The sequence below is a fragment of the Arachis stenosperma genome, chromosome 9 (genome assembly GCF_014773155.1).
Source record: "Arachis stenosperma cultivar V10309 chromosome 9, arast.V10309.gnm1.PFL2, whole genome shotgun sequence".
Classification (NCBI taxonomy): domain Eukaryota; kingdom Viridiplantae; phylum Streptophyta; class Magnoliopsida; order Fabales; family Fabaceae; genus Arachis; species Arachis stenosperma.
In genome coordinates this window covers 36469410-36486252 of record NC_080385.1, presented here as the reverse complement: position 1 = coordinate 36486252, position 16843 = coordinate 36469410, and the positions used below count along the sequence as shown (strand labels likewise).

At 31.0% G+C, this 16843-nt stretch overlaps 1 protein-coding gene across 1 annotated transcript; it reads right to left on the bottom strand.

Annotated features, from left to right (window-relative positions):
- Nucleotides 1–2218: 2218 nt before the first annotated feature.
- Nucleotides 2219–5045, bottom strand: LOC130951412 (probable receptor-like protein kinase At5g24010). Its single transcript, XM_057880058.1, has one exon. The coding sequence runs from the start codon at nucleotides 4975–4977 to the stop codon at nucleotides 2500–2502; it is 2478 nt and encodes an 825-aa protein (XP_057736041.1). The 5' UTR covers nucleotides 4978–5045; the 3' UTR covers nucleotides 2219–2499.
- Between the last annotated feature and the right edge of the window lie 11798 nt (nucleotides 5046–16843).

Here is a 16843-nt window from a genome sequence, read left to right as displayed (position 1 = left end):
AGAAGCTTTTAATAATATAATGATAAAATTTGAAAATTAATTATATTAATGCGTGTAAAACTGAAAACATTATGTAAAAACGAAAAATTGTATACATCTATAAATAAATAAACGTGAAAGAATAATTTTTATTTATTTTTTCATTATTTAAGTATTATGGATATATATTGTTTTTCTCTTGTACTAAAGATGTCATAAAATGCAAAAAATAAATTCATATATTTGTGATTATTTTCTAAGTAAATATTTAAAAACAAAATAAAGACAAACATGTTATATTGTAAGTTTATATGTAATATAGTATTTATTATATAATTAATTTTATTTAATAAGATAAGATTTTGTTGTTATTATTTTTGTATAGTATTTATTGTATATTTTAAAATTAACCTAAATAATTATGTCAAAGAAATTTTATCAAACAATTTAAAATTACTCTATTTTTTTACACTAAAAATAATTTTATTTATATATTCTTTTTCCGTCACGCAAGTTTCAATCTAGTTAACTATAATTTCACTAAGGACAACAAAAGGTCAGTCAACTTCAGTCAATAAGTGCCACAGGCCACAGCCAAATAAGCTCACTTACTATCTTTTTTTTTTTAAATGATTTTTTACATTTTCTCACAGTTTCTCCTTCTTTTCAACAACATAATTTCATCCACTACACGTCTACCAGCCATCCACCATCGCCAGCAACCGCTTTCTCGTTGTCAACTCAGACATCTTAAATTCTAAATATTAAATAGTAAATCCTAAAATTATTAATTATTAATTTTAGTTTTTAAATTTTAAATTGATTTTTATTTTTTTTCACCCTTAAATATTCTTTTTACTTGAGTTTTTAAATATTTTTAGTTTCAAATATTTCTTTCTAATTGTTGGATAATTTTTAAATTAATTGAATTAATTAATATTGGTTTCTTAAACTTCTTTCAGTAAATATTAATTTAAAGAGTAATACTACACATTCAAAATTTTTTATCAATTAAATCTAGTCAAGTTAAATAATAAAAATTTAAAATAATATTAGTTAAATTAATTTTATTGTTAGACCAATTTAATTAAATTTAGTTAACAAAAAGACTTGATGTATAACATTATTCTAATTTAAAATTCCCACTAGTAATATATTAAAATTATAAAATATGTAAGATACACTTCACCGCAATAGTATCTAAAATATACACTTTCCGCACTATCCCCTAAACCATTTGGTGAGCTATTTGGGGGGGGGGGGGGGGGGGGGGGACCTTGTTGATTTGATTGATCAACTGTCACATATTCATCAAATCACATTATACAGAGTAGCAAGAAAGTTCTTAATCATATTCTATCATCTTTGCCGTAACTATCATTTACTATATAGCTAAAGAAAAAAAGAGAATGGATGGCATCATGGCAGCTTCCATAAGTTTTTTTTTTTTCTTTTTCGGTTGGACCATAAGTATTTGTTTGAGTGGAGTGGAGAGCACACGTTTCCACTGTCCACTAGCTGGAATCCAATCCAATCCTATTGCTACGAAATTCAAAATAGAGAAAATAATTGTCAATTAAAAAACTGTTGAGAGTGGTGGCCAGACTTGTGCACTACAACTTGTTAATCAGGAATCTGCTTTCTAAGAGATTGCACATAATAACTACTCCCACTATAAAATACTATACGCAAAAATTTATGTATGTGGTTTTTTTGTTAGATCTTCAAAAAGATGTTTGTTGACTTTGGACTAATTAGTTTTTGAAAAAAAATCTAAGATAGTAAACGGTGGATATGTATGTTCTTCTGTCAATGAATAGTGCAAAATAAAATCGAATCGTCTATATATTTTGTTATTTACAGTGGTACATGTCTCGTTATTATTACTTTAGTAGGAATCATTTATTATCTTTTGAGTCTGCTCTCTATTTATCACAAATCCTATCAAAACAAGTGAAGTTTCGTTTCAAAAATTGTTATCTACATGACTATCTTTCATAGATAGACATGTCAGAGTAATTAATAGTATATTTAAGCATCACCGTTAAGTTTTAGTTGATGAATTGATAGAAGGACATCATGTGTTTACTGATTGCTCTCGGAGGACCAAAATATTATTTTTTTTCTTTAGGAACTAATTACTCAATAAAATAATATTCAGTCATGCAAATGTGAAAGATTGGAAGACTGGTTTGGGATTAGATTCCAGTTCAATTTGCATATGGAATTATGGATGCCAAGAAATAAAACCTTGTTAAAATAGCGTATGACTAGAAATATTGTATTTTCTAACATTTATTAAAATAATAATAATAAAAAAACATATGTATGTGTGTCCCTGTAACCTTATACTTTAAACCTCTATGAAGCATTACAGAGTCACAATTTCATCTACCATAACACTATGCATTGCCATTGAAATGAGAACTCTGGACTAGAATTCCATTTATATCATTTAATAATTGATAAATAAAGTTTTGATGCAAGAATGTTACTTATACATGCAGCATGAAACTATCTCTATCTGCCTTCATTGGTCATTAGCTGGGAAAACACTTGACTACTACTTACATCTGAATAATCTCTCACAATTGTTCTGTTGCTGGAAGAATTTCCAGGAGCAATTGTTGTAGTCACATTCACTGATTCGTCGGCACTGATACCGGCTCGCAGCTCCCTTTGTTGTCTACTTTCTTGAAGCTGAAGTGCATATTCCAAATTCCATAAGACATCACCCATAGTTGGCCTATCAACACCATACTCTGCCAAACATTTCTCGGCCGTTTCGCCAAATTTCTTCAATGACCTCGGTTCAATCTGCCCTGCAATGCGAGGGTCAACAATATGCTCTAGCATACCCTTCTCAAGATACTCTAAGGCCCATTCTGCTAAATTCACTTGTTCCCGGGTCAATTGCGGATCAACTGCTGGTCTAGCACAAAGAACCTCAAAGAGTACAACCCCAAACGAATAAACATCCGATTTATCGGTTAGCTGCTGCCTCCTGAAGTACTCAGGATCAAGATAACCAAAACTACCTTTCACACCAGTACTCACATGTGTTTCATTGATACAAGGTCCAGATCTTGAAAGGCCAAAGTCAGCAACCTTGGCCACATAGTTTTCATCAAGCAAAATGTTGGTCGATTTAATGTCGCGGTGGATGATTCCTTGAGCAAACCCAGTGTGAAGATAGTGGAGGCCTCTCGCAGCGCCAATGCATATCTCTAGACGCTGCTTCCACGAGAGAGGTGGCAAGCCGGACGAGCCGTATAAATGCCTTTTAAGGGGACCTTTCTCAACATACTCATAGACAAGTATCATCTCCGAATTCTCTTCACAAAAACCAACCAGCGAAACGAGGTGATGATGGCGAATTTTGGACAAAACAGTTATCTCGGTATGAAATTCCGGAAGTCCCTGTCTTGACCCAGGCATGCCTCTCTTAACAGCAACCTTAACATTGTCTCTGAGTACTCCTTTGTAAACCATACCAAACCCACCAGACCCTATCACCAAACTTTTATCGAAATCATTCGTCGCGAATTGTATATCTGCAAAGGGGATCTTCAAGCCAGTGTATCCATTAGAACCAGGTTCAGACATTCTACTGTTGGAACTCCCTCCATACATTTGTAAAGGTGTCCATCCAACGCTTTCGACGGCTCCTCGCTTTGGTTTCTTCTTCCTGCATCTGATAGCAAGTAGAAAAGCAGCTACAACTAAACACAAGACAACAATTCCTCCAGAGACTGAACCAATCCAAATCCACAATCTTTTCTTCCAATGTGCAGCACTGGAATCGATAACATTGACCATCTTCAGTATCTCTGCTCCATTCAATATGGCATTCATCCTTATAGAACTGCTAAGATCAGAAGGACCAACACTTATTTGAATAATACCGGAATCATCCGAGTCAGTGACAAAATCCACATAGTATGGAGAAGCAAGCATGTGGAACGTAAGGGACGACAAATCAAGATCCTTAATTGCAGTGTAGCCATTGATATACACATCAAAGTAGAGCAAATTAAGCGCAGGGCTAACGAAATCGCAGAAATGCAACCTCACAAGGTGAGGAACACCACCGGTATCCACAGAAAAATTCCAAGTTATGTTGAACCTCGAAGCTAAACTCGAGTTCTCCCTATTCATCTGCTGAGCAGTCATGTAAACATTATCAGGGGCAATCTCTGGTGTTGCCCCTCCCTTCTGGTAATTTGGTGTGTGATCAGTAAATGCAGACTTAGCTGCATGCTTGAAAACAAGAAAACCCTCATCAGGGATCCAAGTCCTCCAAAGGGTATCATTAAATGGTGTTATTTTCAAACCACCAACATTGATTCTATGAACAGTTTCTAAAACCTGAGATGAAAGGTTCTTGAACTCTTCCACCCCAGAAGCACCAACAAACCTAGCTCCATAATCTGTAACCAAATCTTCAGGAGCAGAAAAAACCTCTAAACCATTCACAAATCCAAATCCTGAGTTGCTACCCCCACCAGTAGCAACAGGCCTAAACAAAATTTCAACAAATTCTGATTCTATCTTCAAGATAAACTCTTTAACCATGACACTATTATTAACTTGCTGGAAATACCTTAAAAGTGAGACCCCATTAACAAAGACACTGAATTTAGCATGCTTGAGGTCAAAACTCGGAGCTTTAAAAGTGTAGAAATGGAAACGCACAAAGTTGGTGCCGTTTCTCTTCATGTTGAACCTGTACCTTGCGTTGGTGGTGAAGACTCTTGCTGTGTGATACAAAAGAGGCAAATTTGGAGGTGGGTTTTGGAGTTTGAGTGGGATAGAGTTTTCTGAAGAGAGAAAGGTGGAACCTTGTTCTTCAGCAATGAAGGGTCTGTTGAAGAGTGAAGCATTGGTGTTTGAGCCACAGTTGATAAGGTAGTTATCTATGGGAGTAAAGGTAGAAACTGAGAAGGAAGGGATGAAAAGAAGAAGAAGAAGAAGGATGAAAGGCTTTGGTATTTCCATTGGAAGAAGAAAGGTTTGGATTATTGGAGTGCATTGAAGAGTGTGTGAGGGTAATAATATGGCTAAGGAAGAAAGAGTGATGCCATGTGGAGACAGAGGATTCAAAAAGAGCGAGAAAACAAAAACTTTGCCAACTAGAAGACAACTATGGAGGGAAGAGTGATTGTGACTTTAGTTGTAGTGAAAGATTTGGTAATGAAGAAAAAAATGTGATAGATACTTAGATAGTACATAAATTGAATTTCTGTCACTCAACTACTCAAGTCAAAGGGATTGGCAGATTGTCCCTCTTCAACCGTTTTCATCGCCTTGTGTGAATTTGCTCGTCATAAGTGTTAGGGTCCGCAATTTTTGTGATTGATAATAATTAAATAATTATCAATAATATTTTTATTGGTGTGAAATTTCATCCAATTTAATAAAGTTGTTGATTTTTTAGACTTTTTCTTTTCTCACATATCTTATAGGAAAGTTTTGAAATATACTGATGTTGCAATCATCTTGATTTTAATTAACAGGATAAAGTATATTTTTTTGTCTTAAAAATTTGATAAAAATTTTAAAAATAATTTTAAATTTTATTTTATTTTAATTTTATCTCAAAAAATTTTTTATTTGCATCAAATATGGTGACCTATTTGCATCAAATATACCCTAATGGTTAATTTTTCAAAAAATTTAAAATCAATTCAATAACAATTTCATAAAAACAATCATCAACACAAGCAAATTAAACATAATTTTCATACATTGTTAGATCGATCTTAAATATTTTGAAAATTTAGTGATCAAGGGTATATTTATTTGATGCAAATTGAAAACTTATGAAATAAAATTAAAACAAAATAAAATTTAGGGATATTTTTAGAACTTTTATCAAACTTCAAAAACAAAAAATATATTTTTCTCTAATCAATATATATATATATATATTATTTTACATGTACATATTCATGGCTAATTATAATACTATTATAATAAACAGAATATTTAATATTATACATTATTATTATTATGTGATATAAATTATAGACGTATTATAAAATTAACAAAATTTATTTTTTTGAGGTTTTAAAAAAGTGAATTATAATTTAGAATTACATAGAATGTGATATTTTTAAAGAGAAAAATAATATGAAAAAATGTGGATACAGGAATATAAAGATACAATAAAAAAATTTAATTGGAACAAATTTACTATCACTTTGAAATTTTAAAAGTAATTTTAGTATTTGTATTACTTTGTGCAATACGTGATTAGTATCATTTTTCTACCTATATATTTTATTTATTATAACTGTATTTTGAATCTAAAATTTAAGTTTTACTTTATAAAATATAAAAGTAGTACAAACAAGAAAAAATAAATAGTTGCAATAATACGAATTAAATGCGATTTAAGATACATATGAAAATATTATCTTCTCAATTTTTAAAAAGTATATTTCACTCGCTTTTCTTTTATCTTTTATTTTAAGTAAATGCACATTTATTAGAAAACGTGAAACAAAGAATAATCATAAACAATATTAATAAATAATATTTAATTTAATTAACAATGAGGAGAAAGAGATTAGTTGAAAAATTCTAAAGGGATTTATTAATTAAAAATTTAATTGATAATTTAACGACAAATAGTGTATAAAAAAAATCTGAGTGAAAGAAATTATGGAACAAACATAAGGGGAAAAAGACTAAAGTGATGATAAAAATGAACCAATCAAGTATACACTGCACATATATGATATGATTTAATCTCTTTATTTTAAAATAACCCAGAAACAAAAAGTACACGTATTAATATAAAAGTGAATTTTAGTAACATTAATTAGTGTAATTACCCGTGTCATGTACGTGATAAAATTAAAATTATAATTTTAAATTATTTTGTTAAAATTAATTTAAATTATAATAATTTGATTAATAAAAATGTAGTGAGTTATATATTATTTTTTTTAATTTAGTGTTAATTGTATTAATTTTAAAATAATTATTAATTGAATTTAGTAATCTATTTTCTTCAATAAATCAGACATATATACTAAATGTGACTATAAATAATCTAGTAATACTTAAATTCACCAACAAATTATTATATGTGTAAGAACATATCAAAATCAGCTGAAAATGAATAATAAATTATTAGAGAATTCTAATGTAAAAAGTTCTCCAATAAACAATAAATAATTTAAACCCACTAAATAACAACTCAATACTACCCTTTAATGTCTGTAAAATATATACCTGAAATAATACTATATCAATATTAGTATACAAAATTATATGATTAACATAATTATAAAATTGTTTATCAGGAGAATAAAATAATACGAATTTTTATGATGATTCTAATATTCTCAAGCTATAAATGTACAATAAGAATGCATTGCCCATTAGCACCTAGAATTTGTCAATTTTTAAAATTGATAGTAATAAATTTTAATAAATTAATAAATTTAATTAAGAGATTTCGTTATTACCTTTTCATTATAAACTCTCAAAAAATTCTCTATACCACATTCATCGTGCAGTTATCTTTTAAGTATCCGTGATCTTGCAACAGTACTCGTAGATCATCTTTACTCGTTACTCTTGCCTTTATTTTCTAAACTTTTTTCATTACATAATCTACCATAGGTAATACTGTTGATAGAATCGTAGGCCATTAGATATGAAAAATAATAAATAGAAAAAGAACTATATCTGAGGTACGAATTTTTTAAATGATAAATAATTATTACAATTCAAGATTACTCCTTTGAGTGTGTGTAGGTAAAAATTATGTTATTATCTTTTATTAACCTTTATGATTAATTCAATGGAGATACTTGCTCAGTATATATGTTATTTACATTAATTATGTGCCAACATTTTTAGGAAAGAACTAAAAGAAGAGATATATAAATATATATAATATTATTGCTCTATAGGAAGCAGATATAAATTGTTACGTTCTTTTTTATTATATTATACAAGTTAAAATTATAGTATCATTTATTATTAATTATAGATACTTACTACAATTATATCAAATTTAATTATGACTCTAAATAAATAAAATAGATAACAATTAATATTATTTTTTTCTTTTTAACATTCAATATTTACTGTAAATATAAAAAATAAAATAATTAATGAATAAAAATATGAATAAAAAATAAAATATAATAATTAAAATTTAATTTATTAACTAATTAATCTTGTGTCTATACAACATTATTATTATTATTATTATTATTATTATTATTATTATTATTATTATTATTATTATTATTATTATTATTATTATTATTATTATTGTTATTGTTATTCACTAATTAAAGTAGAAGATAAAGAACTATATAATTAATGAACCATTATTAGAATGAGTGAGAATTATATCATGAATTATTGTGGATACAACTATCTACTAATAAAATTATAGATACAACTATCTAGTAATAAAATTATTGCAAATGAATGAGAATTAAAACTATATCAATTAATATAATTAGAATGAATAAAAATATTGATAATTGATAATTAGTTTAATTAGCATTGAATATTGATTTGATATAATTATAATAAAGATATTTTCGTAAAATAATATAATTATACATTATTTATGAGCTAATTGTAATATAATTAAAGTAAATTCATTTGAAAAAAAAATTATGTGTAATCTTCATAAATTACATTAATTTCTTTATTTATGTATACGTAAGTATTAATTTTGTTAAATAATTCTAAATATTTTTTATTTATACATACATATATATTAATTATATATAAAAATATTTAAATCAATATATTAAATATTTTTGATATAATTATTTTCTTTTATATATATATATATATATATATTATTCTACAATGCGTGCAATAAGCTTTTATGTTTGATATCGTTATATAGTCTCTAATTCCAGTTCCATTCATACGCAAATTGTATACAATTTTTTTAATAGAGAAATTTTAATTTTTAGTGGAGATACTTACTATAATTAAGTAAAAATTATGTTATTATCTTTTATTAACCTTTATGATTAATTCAATAGAGATAATTATTCAGTATATATGTTTTATATCTACATTAATTATGTGCTAATATTTATAGGAAAAAGCTAAAAGAAGAGACATATATATATATATTATTGCTATATAGAAAGCAAATATAAATTGTTACATTCTTTTTTATTATATTATACAACTTAAAATTATAGTATCATGTTACTATTAATTATAAATACTTGCTACAATTATATAAAATTTAATTATAAATCTAAATAAATAAAATAGATAACAATTAATATTATTCTATTTACATTCAATATTTACTGTAAATATAAAAAATAAAATAATTAATAAATAAAAATATGAGTAAAAAATAAAATATAATAATTAAAATTCAATTTGTGAAGTAATTAATCTTGTGTTCATACTATTTGTTAACTAATTAAAATGTTATTATTATTATTGTTGTTGTTGTCCACTAATTAAAGTAGAAGATAAAGATCCATATAATTAACGAGCCATTTTTAAGATTAAGATGGGTGAGAATTATAGCATAAATTATTATGAATAGAACTATTTACTAATAAAATTGTGGATATAGAATTAATTATTTTAGATACAACGATCTACTAATAAAATTATTGAAGATAAATGAGAATTAGAACTATATCAATTAATATAATTAGAATGAATAAAAGTATTGATGATTGATAATTAGTTTAATAATGCATTAAATATTGATTTGACATAATTATAATAAAGATATTTTTTTAAAATAATATAATTATATATTATTCATGAGCTAATTGTAATATAATTAGAATAAATTCATTTGAAAGAAAAAAATTCATGTGTAATCTTCATAAATTATAGTAGTTTTTTTATTTATATATATATATATTAATATATATATATATATATATATAATTTCACAATGTGTGCAATAAGCTTTTATATTTGATATCCATATATAGCCTCTAATCCCAGCCCTATTCATACACAAACTGTATACAAATTTTTTAATAGAGCAATTTTAATTTTTCGTTTTATTTTCTTTCACGTACATTTTTTCCTTTAAATAGTGATATTTTAATTTTTTTTCTTTTTTGTTTTAAGTACACTTTCATTAAAAATTGCATTACTAATCTAAAATATAAAAAGAGAGAAAAAAGGTGATACACATATTCAAGAAAAAAAATAAACTTAAATATAAGAAAAAATAAATCTTATATTAAAATATTTAAAAATAACATATCTAATAAAAATAGTCGTAATATATAAATTGAGGCAATAATTTAAATTTAAATTAATGTAAAATAAATTTAATCAAATACCAATATTAGAACTGAATTACTTAAATAATATTTAATTTATTCTAGTCCTTGAGCACGTATAGAATTCGTGCAAATTCAGACCATCCTCTTGTTAAATAAGCTTCATCATCCGCTATCCATGCAATATGGCAAGGTATAGAATTGACACACCGAGAAACTAAACTGACTCTTATTCCCCTCAATGGCATTGCATTGATGCAAAAGAAGGTCGGTAATTTCTGAAAAAAAAATCGCAAATGTTATAAAATTATTTTAATAACGAAAAACTTAAAATAAGAAATTTTAAATATATTACCAATCCTTAAAATTGCATATCCGAATTTGACACGAATTTAGCAAAACTGAACTTAAATTGAGGGAATTCAATCTCATTACGTGCTCAACTTCGAAGATCTCCGGGCAAACGTAGAAAGCATGGAGGTGATGGAACTTGAACTTGGCCTACAAAACTTCGTGAAAACAATTCCTTTATAAAAAATCGAGTTCTTCCTAAGAAAACTAATTTTACCCACATTCCATTAGGTTGGTAATAATATGTGAGTAGATCCAACTATCATTTTGTAAAATAGAGTTTACTGCCTCTTTCTTGGACGCTTACATCCATGTAGTTAGAACCCGAATCAGGGAATACAACTAGATGAGGTATTTTATGGATGTGATGTATTGTGAACGATTGCGGTAAAAGATAATCGCATTGGAATATTAGACGAAAAGAATAAGTTGGAGTAAGAACAATCATTAAATTATCAAAAGAATAATATAATAAAATGAGCATATAAAAAATACTATACAAAATTATAAATTGTACCTTAAAAGAATCAAATTCGATGAAAAACGAAGAATACATTCTATGAAGTAGTAAAAGAAGAATACTAAATTTAAAGAAAATGAGTTGACTCTCAGATCTAGGCTCATGTATCACAAAAAAAATTCTATATATAGACTTTATTAAAAAAAATATATAAATTAGTTATTATTAAGGTAATTTTTTATTATTTATGTTAGTTATAGATCATATATTTGTTTTGTTAAAATTATATGATTTTATCATATCATATCATGATTAGAATCATTGTTTTTTTTTTTTATCATGAATAGAGTAACTGGAGCCAACTTCATATCATTATGATGCCTTATTATTATTATTATTATTATTATTATTATTATTATTATTATTATTATTATTATTATTATTATTATTATTATTATTATTATTACCTCTGCCCAGGCGCTTCAGCAGCCGTTGAATCTTTGTTGCAGATCGCACGCTCCATAAGCCTCCACGTGTCGCGCTGCAGCCCTCCCGGCAACCCGCCCGCATGCGACCCAGTCCAACCCGCGTTCCAGCTCAGTGCCAGCGTGTCTCCTCCCTCCATTCAGACGTCGCCACGTGTCATCTTTTGGCTGACGTGGCGCTGAAGTGTCATCTTTTGGCAGACAAGTGGGACCCTCCTTAAGATTTTTTGGTGAGCTCTTTCCGATTCTGCCCTTTTTTTTTCGTTTTTGGCCCCAAATTTGCAGTTTTTACCCCTTTTTTTCCTTTGTTCCTGTTATTATGGAGAAATCGGATGTTTTTCAACCTATTCCTGTTATCCTTAATGGCTCCAACTATGCTCATTGGGTTGAAGCTATGTGAGGATTTCTTAAAGGGCAGAAATTATGGCGATACGTGACTAGTGATATTATTTGTCCTGTTAAGTAAACTGTGACTGACAAATCTCAAGATGGGACCTCCAAATCCAAGGAGGATGTTGAAAAGGACTTTGCAGAGAAGTTGGAAGATTGGGATAGTAAAACACATCAGATTATCACCTGGTTCTACAACACTTCTACTCCCGGCATTCATTTACAGTTTGGACATTTTGAAACTCCTATTGAGGTATGGGATCATTTGGCCAAACGTTACATTATTTATGATCTCTCTCATTAGTACCAACTGCTAAAGGAGCTTCATAGTCTTAAGAAAGAACGTGGCCAAGCGGTTTTTGATTTTCTTGCTCAGATGGAAATTATTTGGGATCAATTGACCTCTTGTGAGCATGTTCTTAAAAATCCCACTGATGCTAAGGCATATGAGGATTATAGGAACCGGACATGTCTCATACAGTTTCTTATGGCACTTACTGATGATTATGAGCTGGTCAGGGCTTCTCTTCTTCATCAGAATCCCTTGCCTAGTCTTGAAGATGCTCTTCCTCGTCTTAAGTATGAAAAAATGGCACTTGGGTTTGACTCGTTCTAAGAGTGAAACAGCCTTTGCTGCCACCGACAGAAAGAGCAAAATCTGTCGAAATTATAACCGTCCTGGGCATTCCTTCTCCGACTATCCCTCTATTGAATGTCGTAAGTGCAAACAAAAAGGTCACATTGGGTCCAATTGCCTGAAACTATTCTGCCATTATTGTAAGATCTCGGGTCACCTGATTACTACCTGTCCTATTAGACCACCACATTCGGATCAGAACAAGTATCAACCTCGTCCCAACAACTTTCTGCATGTGCCTACTTCTACTGTTGCTGCTGCTACTGAGTCCACCCCTTCTACCTCTCTCAACATTCCTTCTATCTCTCCATCAGACATTGAATCTCTTCTTAAGCAACTTCTCTCTTTTTCTGGTAATACCCCTGCTGCTCTTTCCACCCCTCCAGGTAATTCTAAATGGTATTTTGATTCTAGTTGTTTTAGTCATATTTCTCCTTTGCGTCATCTTTTCTCGTCATTGTCTACCACTTGCACATTTTGTCAACACCGCTAATGGTTCCCTCCTGCATGCAACACATCAAGGGTTTATTTCACAGTCCAATATTCATCTTCCTGATACTTATTTTATTCCAAAATTAAATTTTAATCTTATCTCTGTTGGTCAACTTGTTAAACTTGGTTTTGATGTCACTTTCTCTATTTTTGGTTGTCGCGTGCAGGATCGTCAGATGGGAAAGAGCATCGGGACTGGTTATAAGGTTGGATGGTTGTTTGAGCTTGAGAACCTTCATATTCCCTCTACGTCAAATCACTGTGCTATTTCTTTTCCTTCTACTCTTCACTTGTAGCACCGTCATCTTGCCCATAGCTCCTTAGGAAAATTACGTCCTCTTATGTCTACAGGTATTTTAGGTCAAGTTCAAAATGAGTCTTTTGATTGTATTTCTTGTCAAACTGCGAAACAACCTGTCTTATCCTTTTATAATAATTCCTCTATTGCTTTCTCTCCTTTTGATCTTATTCATTCTGATGTTTGGGACCCGCTCCCACCACTTCTATGGGAGGGGCTTGATACTTTGTGGTCTTTATTGATGATTATTCACGTTTTACTTAGGTTTATTTGATGACTAATCATCATGAGCTGCCTCATATTTATATTAACTTTGCCACTATGATTCGAACTCAGTTTTCAAAGGTCATTAAAATCTTCAGACGGGATAATACTATGGAATATCATGGCTCCAAACTTTTAAATTTTCTCGCTGAATAGGCTAGTTTGTCTGAGTTTTCTTGTCCTGGTACCTCTCAACAAAATGGCAGAGCTGAGCGTAAACACCGACATATTCTTGATTCTGTTCGTGCGATGCTTATTTCTTTTTCCTATCTTGAGCGTGCTTGCAGTGAAGCTGTTCTCACTAATGTTCATGTTATCAATAGACTCTTTCTTCTGTTCTTGGTAACACTAATCCCTTGAGCGTCTCTATCATACTCCTCCCGATTACAATTCTCTTCGTGTTTTTAGTTGTGTTTGTTTTGTCCTTCTTCAGCCTCATGAATACAATAAGCTTGAACCTCGGGCTCGCATGTGTTATTTTCTTGGTTATGGTTATGAACATAAGGGTTATCTTTTTTGGTATCCTATCTCTCGACGCATTCGTATATCTCGTCATGTTGTCTTTTGGGAGCATTACATGTTCTCTAGTTTTTCCTCTTTTGAGTCCATTCCTTCTACTCCGTCACCGTTTTTTACTAACCTTGATGTTGATCTTTTTCCTAGGGATGATACTACACGGTCCACCTCAAGCCCACCCCTCGAGGCCCCTCCTCTTCCGTCTTCTCCATCTCCCGATGCTTCTAGATTGGACGACACTCCTACTCTTACTGTCATGCCTCCTTCCTCCACCCATTCTTATAGGGTAAGAAACCCACCTCCTCATCTTATTGATTATCACTATTTTTCTATTATTCTTCATCAGCATGAACTTTGGCCATTCCGAGAAGCCTCTACCAATCCAAATCGGTAGCAAGCAATGCAAGAAGAAATTTAGGCACTTGAAAAAGCACACACTTGAGATTTGGTTGATCCTCCTTCTGATCAAGAAGTTGTGGGTAGTAGATGGGTATACAAGACCAAGATTCGCTCTAATGGTTCTACTAATCGTTATAAGGTATAACACCCTAATTAGTCTAAGCTTTACCTTGTGTCATAAAGCAAAGGTTAATAAGAGATTACGATAGTTCTAAGCTCATACATATAATAGATATACATATATATAGAAAGAATAGTATAATCTAGAAGCCCGATGAATAATATAGCTCAAAAATAGAATTAAAAAATGCAAAACGTACTAACGAAGTTTCAAGATTAAAGCACAAGATACAGATGAAATATAACAATAGATAATAGTATAATAGCGTAGGAATCTAGTCATGGCTCGCAGAGTTTAAGCCAGCTAGCTATATACGGACCAACAGAACCAGACAGTCAAAACAGCTTATACAAATTTTGTTCTCTCATATACAAGCCTCTAGGCAAAGCAAAATACAAAAGTGAGAGACATATACATAATAAATAAAAAGACTCCAAAAAGTATCCAGATCCACCGCTCCTGTCACCAATAAAATAACTCACCGTGGTGGGGTGCGACCTGCATCTGAAAACAAGAACAGAAATATGGCATGAGAACCGGAGGTTCTCAGTATGGTAACAATGCCCAGTGATGTAGGATATAAGACCCCGGGACGCCAAAGGCATCCAAGACTCCATATCCATCACAAGATTCAAACTTAAAGCATTCTAAAACAAATAAGTATACTTATATAAATCTTAACATAAATAAACAGGGTACTCTATCTTGAGAAATTTCTAATCTAATTAAACACCACTATCCCACAGCCTTTTCCAACCTATCCTCCGTGCGATCCCATCGCCACCGCCTTCCGAACCTCCTCAATCCCATTAGAAAATCACAATTAATTACAATGCAAGTGAATCACAAGTAAAAGCATATAAGACAAGTAGATCAAGTAAGCAATTAGGCATGTTAATCAATTAGGCATACAATTACAAGTCGGTAAAGCATACAAACAGATAGAAAATGCACATGATGAATGCCTGTCCTACTGGCTGTGATATCACATTGTTGGTTCAAATGCCAATCCGACACATCTCCATGGAGATGTTGCCCTTCGGAATCATTATATGGGAACCCCCGAGATATAGTGCTCTGATCACTATCCAGAGTTTTGCGCCTGTACGCTCTATAGATCCGAAGGGATGCGAGCGGGATACTATTGCCACCGACCTCACATCTAATGCAAGCGGGATTAACCACCGTCCTTATGCCACCACCGCTACCTCGACAGGCGGGATTAACCACCGTCCCTGCTGGACACATAGCGTATCATAATCTCAGCATAAATCAATGCTTCGGTGGTTTTTAGAAAATATTTTCAATATCACATGGATCCATCCTTTCATTTAGATTCCTTGACTCATTTCCACCACTGTCAATTCATATTTCCATTCCACTTCTCACTCTGCCAACCTAACCTCAGTACACCAGAAACATAAGCCTCCATTTTCTGAATTCTCCAAATAATGTCATCTAAAACCCTTAAATATTTTCCCATTTTTCAAGTATCCAAAAATAGGCCCAAGAGTCTTAAAATGGTGTTAGAGAAGCTTACAACCTTGTTGGGAAGGTAGAATAGTTGAAAACAAAGCGAAATTTGAGAAACAGGGCATGTGCGTCTGCACAGGGGGAGTGCGTGCGCACGCCCAGGAAGATTCTTAAAAGTGTGTGTACGCACAGGTGTGTGCGTACGCACAAGTGTCAAAGTTTACAAAAATTTGTCCACTCGCACAACCTGTGCCAGCGCCCCCAACAGGTCTGTGCGTACGCACAGGTTGCAATTTTTCATTGGTGTGTGCGTGCACAAGCTGTGCTAGCACTGCAAGCAGATTGCTTGCCTCTGCATGTGCATCCTCACAGGTCTGTGCGTGCACACAGGTCAAGATTTTCGCAGAAGTGTGCGTGCGCACCAGGCTATGCGTGCGCACATACCAGAAAACACAAAATTCTGAAACTTTGCAAAATTACAAATTTTCATCACCAACTTTGAATGATCATAACTTTCTCTACAAAATTCCAAATTTCACAAACTTTATATCGATTTAAAGGGTTTTCAAAGATCTTTAATTATAGATAAGTTTCATCAGATTTTGAAAACTGAGGCAATAGTTATGATTAGACAAAGTTCACTAAAACCGACTTTTACCCAATATCACAATATTCTCAATTCCTTTATAAACACAACCAAAACCAAACCAAACCAA

What these genes read in the sequence shown, in the direction of transcription:
- LOC130951412 (XM_057880058.1), bottom strand. Translation starts at nt 4,977, where the DNA reads ATGGAAATACCAAAGCCTTTCATCCTTCTTCTTCTTCTTCTTTTCATC.